Genomic DNA, 17,027 nt, shown 5'->3' with positions numbered 1-17,027 from the left:
ATGAGGCATGTGTCTAATATCTCTTGTTGCAGGCACTTGACCACTGGCTTTTCTTTACAAAGAACAATTGAAATAAAACTCAAGGAACTAAGCATATTTGTCGTTTATTAAACATTTAATGAAAAAAAATTTTTTTGGTTTTTTTTTTGCAATGTTGTGTAATATGGCACATGCAGCAATGTCACAGGCCCTGTCAGGTGTGCAAACCTCAGACTTATCAGACACTGAAATCTTCCCTTTAGTTAGCCAAAGTTCATTTCATTGTGTGCCCTTGTCCTGGCTAGAGCTCTATGGAAGCCTATAGTCTATGGTACCAATCACGTTAGTGAAGCCTGAGTGACACATACTGTAATCGGCATGGTCATGATGGCATGATCTTCATAAAAAATTATGATAGCCTAAAAAAAAAAAAACTGCTTTAAAAAACACTGCTTTACAACATTGGGTCTTAAGTGGCTTGGAAATGCCACAAAAAAACCTAAAACTGTTTATTAAACCTAAAAGCGCCAGGTAAACTCCGAATGACACGACAGACTTTCCATCAAGTTCTCCGCATCTCCAATAGTGTAAAGGAAAGAGCCACTCGCAAATAATCTTAGGGCAATGCAAACAGTTTGTGCTGCAGTTAAAGCCCGACTCCGACAAGTCGAAAATAAATGTGCGTTTCCAACAATTTTATAATGTGTTAAACGACAATCTCACGAGTCACGAGAAAAAATATATACATCTCAGAAAGTGCACTATCGCGCTGCGCTGGACTTCCCGTATCAGCTCCGCTTATGAAGCCGCAGTCTAATCCTGTTTACATGAAATAAGCCTGCTCCCGAGCAGGTTCAAGTTTGCGCACCTGTTGCTATGACAGCAAGTTCAGGATGAGCGTCGAAGAACCAAACAATCCAAGATCATGCCAAATCGTCAACAATCAAATCCAGCTAACTGAGTTAGCGACGTACGAAGAACGAGCCCCAGGTCTGCACGATATTGGAAAAAAAAAAACATTGCAATATTTAGAACATATTTCTGTAAGAATTTGGTGAACGTTCTACGCAATACAACGTGGCGGCGCCCTTAATAGATATTTTGTTCATTAGGCTATAATTCCGATTTCTGCAGATTATATATATATATATATATATATATATATATATAGATATAGATATATAGATATTACGTGTGTGAGGAGAGTAGGCTACCTTATACGCTGAGTTTCGGTTCATGGATGATAGCGCTGTTGAGTTGAGGCGCTGGCGCCCTCCGTGTCCAACACATTCTGTCTTGAATATCTATATTTAGGCCTACTTCTTACTTATTAAATCCAGGAAATTGGATAATAAAACACTGATTAAAATTAAGATACAATTAATACAAAACGAAATTCGTTTTAAAGAAAGGCTTTGTGCTTTCTGTTTTAGGTATCTGTGAAAGTTTTAAAGCAGTCTTTTAGTGCTGCATGCGTTCAGAGCGGTCGCGTCCGTTATGAAGAACGGTCACGTTTTACTCATAAATGCGAACACGAAAAATAAAAGACAAAATACTTTTTATAAAAGACAACCATCCACAACTTTAATGATGTCACTGCAGTTAAAGTACCTCTTTTTGTAGCCGAAATAGTCCCAAATAAGCGGATCGTATAGGATTGCCAGTGAATGTTGGCTGTGAGCGGTGAGCAGCGGCACATTGTTCCATGTTCCTTACAGTAGGCCTATAGCAGCATGCGGTAAGGAACATTCTTCTGTTTATGTTATATCATACAGCTAGACCTATAATAACGACAAGATATTTCCCAGCAATAGCCAGTTGACATCATATCCGGGAGATATTTCAGTAATTTCGAGTAAAATCACAGGCTTCGTTTATCCCGTGCGAATGCGCCACACGAAATTCAGATGTGGGTGGGTAATTTCTAAATCACACGAGGTCCCCAGATAATACTAATCCAGTGCGAATAGGGCTTATGTTTCCCTTGTGTTATGTTCCTGACTGATGCCTGTCTCGTTTCCCCCCCCCCCCATGGGGAGGTTGTTGTTTGTAGTGTTGTTTGTAGTGTTGTTTGGTTTATTTAATAAATATCCTTTTCTGCACTTGAATCCTCGCTTCACTTTTTGACCTGCCGTGACAATGTCTCCCGATATATTGCGCATTTAATGATCCTATCTTACTCATGCTGTTCACTTTTCATATAATCAACATAGATCAAATTTAAAAATAACATTCTATTATTTATTTATAATGGCTAGGTTCTAAACAGATATTATATTATGTATAGTTTGTGATATTAGCTCACTTTTTGGCAAAAGCTCTGTTGGCTTTTATTATTTGACAAATAAAAACTTGTTAAAGTTATGCAAATGGTTAAAGGAACACTCCACCGTTTTTTGAAATAGGGCTTATTCACCTTCTTTCCTACATTTAGATAGGTGGGAAAATGCATTTTTGTCTCAGTGCATGCATTATTTTAGTTTGACAGGGTTGGCGCTAGCTTAGCTTAGCATAATGAATGGAATCCTTTGTTGCCAGCTAGCATGTCCTGAGTAAAAGTGATATATAAAAAAAAAAAACCCACCTAATTACTTCTTGTGGCCTGCGTATTCACAACAAGTACAAATAGCGATGCAGATTAACACGCAGGCAGCAGATCAGGTTTTGAGACACTGCCTTATCTTTAAACCACATTCCTCTAGAGACAGCAGTAGCTAGAGGCTCCACAGTTTATTTCCTCATTAGGAAGAAAGAGTTTCAGCAGTGAATACAGGGATGGTGTTAAAGCGTCCAGTATTTCGATGAACAAAAACTCAAATGTTAGGCTACTTTTGACGTCGTCCGAAGAAGCTAATTAACGGCCAGGTAAGATAAAAAAAAAAAAAAAAAAAGATAACTAAACAATTTACTGTTTTTTTTTTTTTTTTTTTTTTGATAGGAAAAATATCTATATTTTAATTTTAAATGCGTTTAAATGTTTTTGGGTTTTTACCGTTGCTCTAAGAAAATTAAACTAATGCGACAACAAGATGTGTTGCGTAGCCTGCTAGGCTCTGACATTATGATGATTCTCAAGCAATACGTTGCGATCGACGCTGTGTTGTGTTGTGAACGGCTGTCACGGCTGAAGGTCGTCATAGGCACACTTTTATAAAATGGTTACCACTCAATACAATCATTAAAGCCAAAAACATATTTCAATACTACTTTGATAAAGTAAAATCATTAAATGACCTTCCGCTGGAAACCCATGAACAGCAACAGAATGTACCATCTTATTGAGCTCAAATAAAAACAACAGTAGCCTATTGGAAACTTTCTCGCAGTGTCATAATTTTTTTTTTAAACACAATATGTGATATTTCCGTATACACAAATTATCATAGTTTTATAATGGCTATTATTGTAAGTTTAAATATTATTGTTCAGTAAATAATATTTTAGTTTAGTGTGTGTGTACTTTCGACATCGGAGAAGTTACAAATACTGTCTTTATCAGTGAGTCAGTAACAAAGACTTTTATACACAGACATAAATATAGACTATTATTAAATGTCTATGGTTTTATAATGAAAGGGACTGAAACAAGTCCTGCTGTATCCAGTGGCGGCTGGTGAAAAATATATTTGGTGGTGCTGTACGTGTCATTTTCAGTCGGTTTCAATAGTCTGGTAACCATGGGAGTCTTTTAGCTAGTTGCTCCGAGGTTGTGGAATGCTCTTCTTCAAGACATCCGTCAAACATCCACCCTTCTCTCCTTCCTGAATATTACTCTTCAGCTCATAGTCTGTAAATTCTACATTGTTATTGATGTTCTATTTGCCTGAATCCGCTTTGTTTGTATCTTTAACCTTACTTTGTAAGTGACCTCTGTATATTAGGCCTACTTTCTGCCCTTGGTATGTGTATTGTGCTTTGATGTTGATGTTTATTTTGTTCTATTCCTTAAACCAGTCCCAGTGGTTCTCAAACTTTTTAGAGTTGTACCCCATGAGGGTTTTAACATCCTTCTGCGTACCCACACTCTTCAGTCACACCTTTTTCAGTAAGGGACAATATTTGCCCCCTTAAATCGATTTTTTTCCAGTGCATTTTTACCTTTACAAATACCTTTATAAAATAAATAATGCTTTATATAAAAAAGTGTTCAATAGAGAAATATGCAATGATGGTAAAAACGAAGTGATGCTTTTAAATATTAAGTTAAAAATGAGTAATCGAGTCATTCATTCAGTAACGAAGCAAGTGGCTGTAGTTAATTAATCTTTGAATCATTGACTAATGATTCGTTCAAAATCGCAGATTCGTTCACAAAAACTGCTGTGTGCTGCAGATCTGCTGTGGCTTTCGTTGGAGCTATTATTTTGTTGTAAAAATACAACTGTGTAATGAACATCACTTATAGCCTAATATTAATATTTCGTTTGTTGAACTGTTGTAGCCTATAAAATCAATGTCACATTGCAATCGTGTGGATCTTCACATGTGATCAACATTAAACACAGGAACTCACACAGGGTATGTCTTTGTATCGAAAAGAGTTTTAATCTTATATCGATCTCCATGCACAGCCTGTGTCTATATTTGTTATTCATGCTAGTAAGTGCTAAATCCCTACTTTTACAAAGGTAACGTAGCCTACATTGTAGCCTACATTGTCGAGAACGGTAGTATAGCGCGATTTCCTGAGATAGCAATCTGCACTATCATGTAGTAGCCTGGATGCCAGCCAAACATTTTTAGGTCGGGAAGTTCGGTCTGGACTTGATCCGTTGTGGAGCTATTATGCCCGAACCAAAGCTGTTCGGACCAATCAAACTGTCAGGGCGGGCTTTATACGAGGATGGACAGATGATCAACAGTAACGTAATCACCAACGAGCGCTTGGGTTGAATTCGTTTACAACAAAGATGACTGCCGCTGGAGAATTGAGATTCCACACTTACAAATAAGTCAGATAGAATAAATGCATATATGGCATTATGGCATACAGTCCGAGGAGAGGGCTCCGGGCTCGGTATTCCCCCCGTAGCCTATTCCAGGCTGTGGAAGAACAGGCCAAGAGTGAGTGGAGGGATGCTGAAAACTGTCAAGGAATGTTAGGTGAGTTGACAGAGTGAATATATGCTTCCTCTCATGCTGATAGGGTAGACATGGTAATTGTTTGATGAAGTTGATTGGATTGATTATTTGAACGTGCTCCTCCCGAACTTTGTTTATGAAACATCATGTGTAGATTCCGCCATCGCGTCTGTTATAGAAGATATCGACAGCGCATTAATTTGAAAAGAGGAACAGAAGGTGCGTTCCATTCGACAGGGTCCATACCATAGACTGTAAAAAAATATGGACGTAGTGTCCGTGACGTCACCCGTAGGTTTCTGAAGAGCATTTTTGAAGCCTAAAGTCGTCCGTCGCCATCTTGGCCTCGCGTCACCTTGCGTCACTCTCGGATAACAGAAAATGGGCAAAGAGGCGAGGCGTGGGTGAAGCTGGAGGAGCCTGGCTATGAAACCACGCTCGCGGCTCACCGCTCGATGTGATCGAGTTAGCTCAGGCTTGGGAGGTAATGCTATATGCTACTGAAAGTACCCTATGGAAAGTACTAAGTCTGCGACTGCCAGGGCCTCGCGCTAAAGTGACAGTTGATGATGTAAAGCCAATGAAAAGTTCCTGTTTTTGCCCTTCGAAATATATATTATTAAAAGACATGGCTACAAGTGAGACTGTATCGTGATTCTGTACTATTCTGCTAGTTTAAAATGTATTATGCAGTAACTTAACTATTATTCAGAGAGAGTGTGTGTGACAGTGATTTATGTGCATAACAGTTACATGTCAGTCATTCTTTTTTTATAGTCTATGGTCCGTCAGCGCGGAATCGCTCGTCAAGTTCGTACACTGTAAAAAAAAATTGCTGCGATTATTTATCACAATTTAAAATCCAACATTGTTTCAACTTTAAAAAATATGTGTTCAAGCTTGACTTAAAATATTAAGTTTAGTTAACTTTTAAGTAGCCTAAGTTATCTCAACTAACTTTAAGTTGTTATAACTAAATCGCAGCCACATTTTTTACAGTGTGGAGCTTATTCAGTCCATTTTAAATTCTGATTTTGGCCGCCTCTCAAATGGGTTAAACCATAGATATATTACCTATGAAGTTCAAGTAAATGCGCTAGATATTGATAATCCGCGCTCATTCAAGGATGTGCATTTATTGCATGGACGGAGAAAGCGCCGACACCTGCAGGATTTCATCTGACGGTACATAAGCATGTTATAATCTATCTGTTCCGTGAGAGCAGAACAAACGAGCCTTTATATCTATAGACGTTTTTAAATCTGAAAACTCCAAAAACCAACGAAATTGTCAGACATCCATTAGTGCATGTTCACAGAGGAAAACAACTGAAATACAGCGCTGGTTGTTCTCTTGAACGATACTCGACGACAACGACGGAATCCTAAACTGTGGGCGAAGTAATGGGTGTATTAAATTGTATGAAATAATCCCGAAAAAAGCACAAACACTGCAGAGATGGCAAATTCAGCAGCTAAAATTTGCTGAGGTGAAGTGAGTAGTGACGTGGCTAACAGCAAACAAACGGCTAGCATTGACATCAGCGGGAATCCACCTGTCACTCAAAAGTGGACACACCCATACTTATGCAGAACTTTAAATATTAATCAACTAAACGGATGAGTTATAAAAAAATGCACCCCCCTCACAGTTGTTATGAAGGGCAAAATTAGCTGTATAGACCAAAGCCACATAGAGATCCAGGCTGTAAACATGTTTTTTTTCTGCTGTAAAGTTGGTAATTTTAACATGGGGGAGATACAGATTTGACTCACTTCTGCAGCCAGCCTCAAGCGGGCAGTCAATGAATTGCAGTTTAACTCACTTCCGTGTTGGTTTCAAGAGAGAGATGGGGATGTTGCAGCTTGGTCCATACGCAGTGTTCACTGCTCCCCTACTCCCTGAGCACGGTATATCAGCTGAAGTGGACTTCACCGACAATAACCGCTCATTTGAAACGCCCTGCAAACGTCATCAAAGAAAGTCAATGACGGGGTCGCGCAGATTATGATATAACATAAATATATATAGGACTACATTCATATTTTAATTTTTATTATTATATTATATATTTACAATTATATTGCACTATTTTACAAATACCTAAAATAAAATCACTTTACTTCACAAACTAGCTGGCTGCATTCACTGAGGTTAATTATAATCATCAAAAATAGTATATGTAATATTCACAACAATAACCGTTAAAAATACTGTAATTTGTATAACAATGGTGAAATGTATGAATACTTACACACATACGTAAACTCCTCCATCGTTAGTTATGACCGTTCTGACTGGTGATGACGTGGTGCGCGAAATGACAGTTGGGTGATCATCGCTCTCCACTTCCTGTGAAGTGATGTATCGTTCCCTTATTCCCTATGCCGTGCGCAGTGCCCTTCGAACTGAACATGTTCGCTCCCTTCGGATTGGAATCTCACTTAAGATGGCGGAATACCCTGTGAAGTCCACATCGCAGTCCACTTACGGTCAAATGGAACGCACCTAGAGAACCGCGATCAAGGCATTTGTCGATCGGAAAGATGAATGAAGAGCATACGTCATTTACTTCGTTGCTCTGATTGGTTGTAGGTCTATCCAATTGAGTGCAGAGGCATTTTCCTTCCTGGTTCGGTTGAAACACGCCCCATAATCACAGCCCAATGGAGCAGTATCAGTATTTTTTTTTTTTACCGTCTATGTATCAAACTCAAATTCTGACTAGAATCTGATACTCAGTGTAAATCTAAGGTGAGGTAGAATTAAATGAACGGCAAAATTCAGCATTTTGTTCCTGTACCCCCTTCTGTCACCTCACGTAACCCAGTTTGAGAACCACTGCCTTTACATATCTTTGTAAAGCGACCTTGAGCGTTGGAAAGGCGCTATATAAATACAAATAATAATAATTATTTTATTTTTATTATTATTAACCACCCAAACACAATTGAACACAAACTGCATGATACTAGTGCTCTGAGAAAAAGTCAGTAATTATTTAATGCCATATTACAAGGCTGAGGCATTCTTACACAAAAACAAACAAATTGCACAAACTTTCCATTTGCATTTGAAATTGAACTCAAACTGTTTAGTTACTTTCTCAGACAGGTGCTGCTTCCCTCACGAAAGCGCATTCTCTCTTGTGTAGGTAGGCTTATATATTTTGAATAAGTAATTTCTTCACGACCGCTAAAAAAGTATGCTCTTGTAGTGCGAGTGTGTTTAGTTAGTGATGGGAAATTTCCTAGTTGACAAATACACCCAGACCGTGTTGAGAGAACTGTAGTGTTTGCTTCTAGAACCCTTACAGCGGCCGAAAGGAAATACTCTACGGTCGAGAAGGAGGCGTTGGCTTGTGTCTGGGCCGTAGAAAAGTGGCGGCCATATTTGTGGGGTCGACACTTTATGCTCAGAACTGATCATTGTGCGCTCACTACATTATTGGCAACCAAAGGCAATGGCCTGGCCGGTATGCGGGTTGCCCGGTGGTCGGCATGCTTGCTTTGCTACACATATGATGTGATCTACCGACCTTGACATCTTAATTGTGCTGCAGATTGTTTATCCAGGCTGCCATTACCGACAGGAAATGATAGTGCTGTGGAACCAGAAATGGTTGCTTTTGTGACTGGATTGCCTACATTGTCTGCTGAGGATTTCATAGCTGCTTCGGAAGCCTGTCCAGAGTTAACCTGGCTTCGCTTGCGAATCGGGCAGGGTGTGACCTGACCTGGAAATCCTGTGACCTGGATCCTGTTCTGGTGCCTTTCTTTCGCATTCGTGATGAACTGTGTGTTGATGGTGTGCTGGTGAGGAGAGGTGAACATCGTGTTCTTGTTCCTTCTACATTGCGCTGTAAGATGATAAGCCTGGCACATGAGACACACCAAGGTGTAAAGACCACCCATTTGCCCAACGATGGAAATCCAACGGTATGGGCGAAGGGATAATGCGTGAATGTCTTTTCAGCGCTCCAGTGAAGTTCACTTCATTTATTAGAATTTAGTTTCAATATTACTTTAGCTCTACGCTTAATCTGACTCCAATTTCAAATGATAATCAAATTTAGATTGTGTTTCTTATTAGAAAATAATCATAAATATTGATTATGACTTAATTTAGATCTTTAATTATTCTGAGTATACCATACTTTCAATTATTCATTCATTAAGGGACCCAATGCTGCACAGAGTCACACCCCCCGGGTTTACGTGGATCTCACGGACACAGTCTTGCCAGTCTGATCTTGGTCAGAGGGTGCAGGGTTTGCTAATACCTCTTTAGTTGTGTAAAAGCAATTTTCAGAGATTAATAAAAACAGCATCAAATGTGTAAGAAACTTTCAAGAGGCAAAACTGTTTTAAAGAGAAAAGGTTTATTCTTTGAGGATTCTTTTCACACCCGCAGCCACCCAGATGTGAAACAGAAATAACCTATTGGACTCAATGAGCATAGACATTTTATACAGGTTTCTGACATTCTTGACTCCTCCTTTCCCAGTTTCTGTAAATTTCCTTAAAGACATCTTATATCTCAAGCTGGTATGGACTGGTTTCTACCCCCTGATATATATAGGTTAAGGTAACACCCTAGACTGTGAGGGTCTGGCCAATCCTAATTCAATCAGCATAAGGCTCCCAGAACCATATGGGTCCGAAAGCCCTCTGCAGAACAAAAGGTGAGATTCTCAGTGAGTCATTCGTGTGCTAATCCCATCAGTCTGAGTGAACAGGAATTGCAACTTTGCTGAGATCTTAATCTTAAAAGATCCCTTCAGCTGTTATAGATCCTCACAGAAACACGACTAAATGAAATTAACAGTTTGGAAAACGATGAATATAAGTAATACTGAATTTTCCATAACAGTCGGTTGCCTACTGCTCACTCATACAAAAAAGTGTAGTTTATTTAGCCACTTCCGTACAACTTGCCAAGTCAGTGATAGACAGAAATCAAAAGGTCTTCAAATGACGTGCCTACTGCTCCGTTCATATGCGCCTTTAGTTTGACCTATCCTGGACACAGATCTGCGGTAGCACCAGCCTCCTCATAATCTACTAAAATAATGATTTCAGAATACTTCAGAATAAATCAAGATGTAACATTTATTTGTCAGGTAAAAATGTATCATGCCAATTCACAAGTAAATGATTAAAAGCCAATTCAGAAATAATAAATACATGACATCAATTACTCAAAGATGACTCTAAAAGTAAGCAATGCATTCCTGACAGAGACACACAGCACTGTATGTTTTATTTTCCTGGTTACAGGTTCCTACAGACTGCTCTGCCACTTACCATTATATACTCAGACCAGAACAAAGGGTTATACCAATATTTTTTAGAGTTGTTTTGGGTCAATCCATGTACCCCAGGGGGTAGCACCTGGTTTTGGGGAAGAGACATCACCCAAAGAGGAGAACAGAATTCTCCAACGTTTTCAAGCTTTCTCAAAATACCAATGACTGCAATGAAATTAAGACCATTTTACCAGTCACACTGAGACATTTAAAATAATACCAAACATGAAAAGGAAAAACAATAGATTTACAAGATACATCATATGTGATATATAATAATAATAATAATTCGTTACATTTATATAGCGCTTTTGCTGAGACCTCAAAGCGCTTTACATAGAAGGAAGGAATCTCCTCAACCACCACCAATGTGCAGCATCCACTTGGATGATGCGACGGCAGCCATATTGCGCCAGAACGCCCACCACACACCAGCTTACTGGTGGAGAGGAGACAGAGCGATGAAGCCAATCAGTATATGAGGATGATTAGGAGGCCATGATAGACAGAGGCCAAGGGGCAAATTTGGCCAGGATGCCGGGCAGTACACCCCTACTCTTTTTCGAAGGACATCCTGGGATTTTTAATGACCACAGAGAGTCAGGACCTCAGTTTAACGTCTCATCCGAAGGACGGTGCTCTTTTGGCAGTATAGTGTCCCCGTCACTATACTGGGGCATTAGGACCCACACAGACCACAGGGTGAGCGCCCCCTGCTGGCCTCACTAACACCTCTTCCAGCAGCAACCTGGTTTTTCCCAGGAGGTCTCCCATCCAGGTACTAACCAGGCTCAGCCCTGCTTAGCTTCAGTGGGCAACCAGTCTTGGGCTACAGGGTGATATGGCTGCTGGGTATATATAGACAATCTCAGTGAACTTTTGGTGACTCGACTCCGGGAGAGGGGGGATGCATATATAAACAAGGAGATAAGTTTGGACAGGACAATGTCCTGTGCTCTTTCTTTGCAATCTTCTGTCCAGGGTGCGTTTTATTGCTTTTATTGTAGGGTGAGTTTTATCTAAGCTTTTGTCTTAGCAGGAAAATCAGTTCTTACAAAGCAATTGTCCAAACTAAACAGAAGCTGTGTGAATTATTCTGGTGGCCTTAGATGGATGCTCACGTGCAGGCTGCCGTTTCTTCTTGCTTGACATGCCAACTGAATGACAAATCAGCTAAAATAGCACCTGCTCCTCTTCAGCATGTCAGCCTGCCGCCTGCCGCCTGAACCATGGCAGAAACTAGCGATCGATATGACCTTTTGAGAGAGGACCTTCTGACTGGTGTTTTGCCATTTCTCTGGTGGATTATCACAGTAAGTGGCCTGAGGTGGCGTTGTCTCCAAATGTCACTGCTGAGGTGGTCACATCATTCCTCCAATCAGTTTGCAGTAGAGAGGGAAATCCACAGTGTGTTATGACTTACAACGGCCCTCAATTCCTCTCCAGTGTGTTTGCAGCAATCTTAAAGGAGAGAGGAATCAGTCACATGCGTAGTAGTTTGTATTACCCACAATGCATCAGAACAGATGTGGAAACCATGGAAACATGCAGTGACTGAGTTCTTGCAAAGCTACAGAGCTACCCCACACAGTACTATGGCCGTTTCACCTTCTGAACTTCTTCATCATCGCAAAATGCGTACAAAGCTGAATGTTTTTCCTGTTGGCCCAAAAGTGACAAATGTGCTAGAGTGAAAGAGACTGTGAGTACCAAAAAGCTCAAGAGTAAAAAGTACACTGACAAAAGACATGGTGCCAAGTACCACACTTTCAAACCAGGAGACCAGGTGAGAGTGAAACAATCTGTTCATGTGAGGAATGGTGTTTCCCAGTTCTCACCACTCCTGAACATTGAGCAACAAATCGGAAAGAGTACCTTTGTGCTGAATGAGAAAAAGAAATGGAATGTTTCCAAACTAACTCGCTGTTACCACTCAGTATGAGAACTTGCAGCCACAAGTGACATTTAATCCTAGGAGGAGTAGTAGAGTGCGTAGAATGCCAGCGTGGTTGAAGGAATATGATTTACAGTGAAGTTAAATCTGTTAGATCTGAGTGAATCCGCATGATTCATGGGTTCACACATTGAACTGTACATAGATGCCTCATTAGCGGCTGTTTCAATGGGCCGCAATCCGTAAGCCATCCGCCGTACTGGAGCGGTCCATGAACATTCGAGAGCAAGTTGACTGTGTGTCTGCAACCGTAGTTAGACGCTTGTATGGATATCTACATATGAAATAGACACCCAGGGGCCGGTTGCACCAGCTGTGCATAAGTTACAACTTAGCCTAGTATTGACGTAAATGGGCACTAAGATACAACTTACGCAGTACTAAATATTTTTGCGTTGCACCATTAAACTTAGTTGAAGCGTAACTCTATATATACACTAAATATTTACAGAAGCCTCTGATCAGGAGTAGGCTAACGGTTGGAATAAAATATCTGACAGACTGAACTGCATCAATAAGCTCTTCTTTTACCTGACAGACTTAAATTCTTTAGATATATATGATAATGCTGACATTTGCACTCACTTACATTTTAAGAGAGAGAACATTATGTGAATACTGAATAGATTACTTTGTTAGCGGCTCATCAATACGAACCCTTCCTACAGTATGTGCATCTGTCCCATTGGTCCCTGTTGTGCATATCAAATAAAATCAGTCATAATCAATAAATGAACTCAAGCTTAGGATAGAGAAACATAATATTTATAGTCATATGGATAATCACTTGATGCCTTTCCCACAAGTTTCGATTAGGTTAACAGTACAGAAAATTGTATCCAACCATGGTATTCTGTTCTTTCCGCAAATTAGTTCATTTAAAGTCATTATCTTTGACACATTGAGGCTGATTTTTTGTCAGGACTTCACTGCAACAGAACATGAAAACTACATGTTCTACATGCATGTAACATGAAAACTACATGCCCAGATCTACACAGGGCACAGAGCACTGATACAACTTCTACACATGATTTACTGTAATAGTTTAACAAAAGAATTTAGATTTTTTGCTGAATATCTCTTTCATTAATTCAGTTTCATGGACAGCCTTGAATTAATATTTTGTAATTAGGTCTGAAAAATCCTTGTTGAGAGAATTTGTGTTCATACTGTGAATTGTGTCTCTTTTCCTAAACAGGTGTGAAGATGAGAAAGAAAAGCGCAGAGACAATAGCATTAATTCTCACAGGTGTTGTGTGTCTCTTCATTATTATGAACAAAAATGACACTGAAGACGCCGTGATATCAAATAGCAAAGACACATATGAGATGCTCCGTCATCAAATCCATTTGCCCAGATCCAAAACTCCCCAGCCTTTGTCTTCACGTTGTCAGCAGAATATGTCGGCTTATATTGTGACTGGATTTTCTACTCTGCCAGGTCATATCCAAGATTTCCTGCTTTACCGACACTGTAGGAATTTCCCCATGCTGCTCGACCTGCCTAATAAATGTGGCGGACCCCTGAACTCTGCAGATGTCTTCCTTCTGCTGGTCATCAAGAGTTCTCCAGAAAACTACGAGCGGCGAGAAGTCCTGCGGAAAACATGGGCTAAGGAACGACTGCACAAAGGTGTGTGGATCCGTAGAGTCTTCATAATCGGAACAACTAAAACTGGCTTCGAGAAGCGCAGGTTGAATAAGTTATTGAAGCTGGAGAACAATGAGAACAAGGACATTTTACAGTGGGACTTCAATGATTCATTCTTTAACCTCACACTGAAGCAGATCCTTTTCTTAGAGTGGATGGAAAGATGGTGCCCACACCCTAGATTTCTCTTAAACGGGGACGATGACATCTTTGCCAATACGTTTAACATGGTTGAGTATCTTCAAGGTCAAGAGGACAATGATGGAAGTAAACATCTCTTTACCGGGCACCTCATCCAGAACGTAGGACCTATTAGACGCTCTTCAAGTAAATACTTTGTCCCGGTGCAGGTTCAGGAGTCTGAGAGCTATCCTCCTTACTGTGGTGGAGGAGGCTTTCTTCTCTCAGGCTTCACGGCCAGAACAATCTACAACATGTCTCACTCTATAATTCTACTGCCCATTGATGATGTTTACATGGGAATGTGTTTGGAAAAGGCTGGCCTCAAACCTACATCCCACTTTGGTGTAAGAACCGCTGGTCTGCATGTCCCAGCTGAGAACGTTGACAATTTTCACCCTTGCTATTACAGAGAAATCATTTTAGTCCACAGATTTCTGCCGCACATGATTTTTGTGATGTGGGATGAAATACAAAACCCACATTTGCAATGTGGAAAGACAAATTCCTCTCTTCAGGGAAGCCCGTAAACAAAAGAAAGGGAAGCATAATAGCTTGCTGGAATTGATGTAATACATTTTTTTAAACTTTTTTTTTTTTTAACTGTTTATTTTAACTTTTTTTTCTTCTTACCATTAAAAAAAAAAGAAAAAAAAAAGGGGAATAACAGCAAACAAATAAATAGTTATTACAGGTCTACTACGTGAATCCAATAAATGTACACATCTTGTTTTCAATCCATATTAATACATGTTATTGCTTGCCATTCACGTCCAAAATAGTCTTTAAGGGGAGACCAGTCATTTACAAAAGTATCCAGAGTTCCATCCAGTACATTATGCTGTCTTTTGTATGGTAACAGTGACAAGAGTTTTTCACTCAGTTAAAGTAGGAGAGTGTTCTTTAATCCAAACATGAAGTATGGAAAGGTGAGCAGCATACAACATTATGGACATTGTTTTTGTTTCCGGCACACAATTATTTACACCAAGGATACACAATCTGTGATCCAGTGGCACTTTAATCCCAAAAGATTTTTCAATTTCCTGAACAACCGAAGACCAGAATGATGCAATTAGAGGACAGGTCCATATTAAATGGAAATAAGTTCCATATCCTTTTTACACTTCAGACAAAATTTTGTACATGTGTCATATTTACTTCGAGTTAAAGGAGTCACATGCAGCTTGTTAATGATTTTATATTGTACTTCATATGATTTGTTTGATTTAGTCATTTGTCTTGCATGATCTAATACTTTGCTCCATATCTGGTCTTCCAGTGTAACACCAAAGTCAAGTTCCCATCTTTGTTTAATATTTATTAAACCTTTATTATTTGCTGTAATTTGGTCATAAATATGTGTCATTGTTTTACTTTTCAATGCAGCTGCCTTCAATAAAATGCTATCAAGCACATTTGTTTTCCCACCTTGTTTACAGTATTCAATAGAACTAAGGTAACTTCTCATTTGTAAATATCGAAAGAAGTGGGCTTGTGAAATATTAAACTCATACTGTAATTGTTGGAAAGACTTAAGAGTATTGTCTGCATAAACATCTAATATTCTTATGATACCAGCTTCTCTCCACTCATTAAAACCAACATCGATACAGGTATGTCTAAAATCTGGATTATTAGCAATGGGAGCCAACAATGAATATTTGTCAAGCCAGAAATATTTACGAACAGCACTAAAAGATCTACAGATATTTTTCAATATATCATTTTTCTTAATCTTGGTGTATATTTTTGTGAAACATATAAACGGAAGGTGTTCTAATTGAACCCTATCCAGACCTATACCTTCTAAATCTGGAAAGCAGAAATGGCTTTTTTTTAATCCACTCTGCCATTAATTTTAGTTGTGCAGCCCAATGATAAAATTTAAAATTTGGGATGCCAAGTCTTCCTTTTTTGATTGGTAGTTGAAGCTTTCGAAGTTCCATCCTTGGCCTTTTGTTATTCCACACAAATACTCCTACCTTGTAAACATTTTGGATGGAATATAAATAGGTAGCATTTGGATAACATACAACAGGCGAGGGAGAACATTCATTTTGATTTTAATCAAAGAATTAACTTTTTTTCTACACCATGTTTTACCATGTCACTTCTCAAGAAAATGATTTGGTGTATTGTATTGCACTTTAACGGAAATGAAAAGGGTGGTTGATTCCTTTCTCAGCAAAAGAAGTTGTAGTCTTTATGGTTTTTATTCTTTCTTTTAAACTATTAGAGAGTGCTTATGGAGATCTATAGTCTATATCTTTCCTTTTTTAAATCTAATTGTATCAGGATAGTTATATGAAGTGGCATAATTATTTACTTCGTGAATCACGAATCTGAATCGCAAAATTTACTGGACCACGCGCAAGAAGTAAGCTTTAAAGGTGCAGTGTGTGATTTTTACAGGGGGGTAATCGAGCGCTCGATTTCCGTACCACCCCCGGGAGCCGCCATTGGCTAACAAGCCTTCACCTGCTGTTAGCATCCCATTGACTCCCATTCATTTTGGCGTCACTTTGACAGCGAATAACTTTACATCTGAGGCATTTAAAGACTTATTTCTCAAGAAACACGACAATGTATAAAAGGCTCCATTACCTTGTATCTTACGTTATGGCCCCGTAGAAGCAGTTTTTGTAAAAGTAGGCTAACGATTGCGTCATAACCACTCGACTCTCTGGAAATTACCGTAGAGACAGGAAGAGAAGTTCGCAGTCAATCGGGGGGACGTGGAGGCATAAAGTCCGATAAAGTCAAAGGAGAAGCCCATAGAGAGTCATAAAGTTGCTCCTGCTCCTAGCTCATGGACAGCTCCTACTCACGCTCTCCGTCTCTGCGAGATTCGGAAGGGAATGGTTCA

General features: G+C 39.4%; 1 protein-coding gene across 2 annotated transcripts; it reads left to right on the top strand.

Moving 5' to 3' along the window:
• Positions 1–2,696: 2,696 nt before the first annotated feature.
• On the top strand, positions 2,697–16,448 carry LOC309511936 (N-acetyllactosaminide beta-1,3-N-acetylglucosaminyltransferase 3-like). Of its 2 annotated transcripts, XM_082187314.1 has the most exons (3): positions 2,697–2,844; positions 13,526–14,727; positions 16,209–16,448. In XM_082187314.1, exon 2 carries the CDS (start codon positions 13,534–13,536, stop codon positions 14,686–14,688), a length of 1,155 nt encoding a protein of 384 aa, XP_082043440.1. In that variant the 5' UTR covers positions 2,697–2,844; positions 13,526–13,533; the 3' UTR covers positions 14,689–14,727; positions 16,209–16,448. The 2 variants fall into 2 exon arrangements, with proteins under 2 accessions (XP_082043440.1, XP_082043441.1); XM_082187315.1 differs by lacking the exon at positions 16,209–16,448 and having other exon boundaries at positions 13,526–15,576.
• The last annotated feature ends 579 nt before the right edge of the window (positions 16,449–17,027 follow it).

This window comes from Leuciscus leuciscus, assembly GCF_965113295.1.
Source record: "Leuciscus leuciscus genome assembly, chromosome: 13".
Lineage (NCBI taxonomy): Eukaryota > Metazoa > Chordata > Actinopteri > Cypriniformes > Leuciscidae > Leuciscus > Leuciscus leuciscus.
The sequence above is the reverse complement of the archived record's forward strand: the minus strand, read 5'-3'. Positions and strand labels throughout refer to the sequence as shown.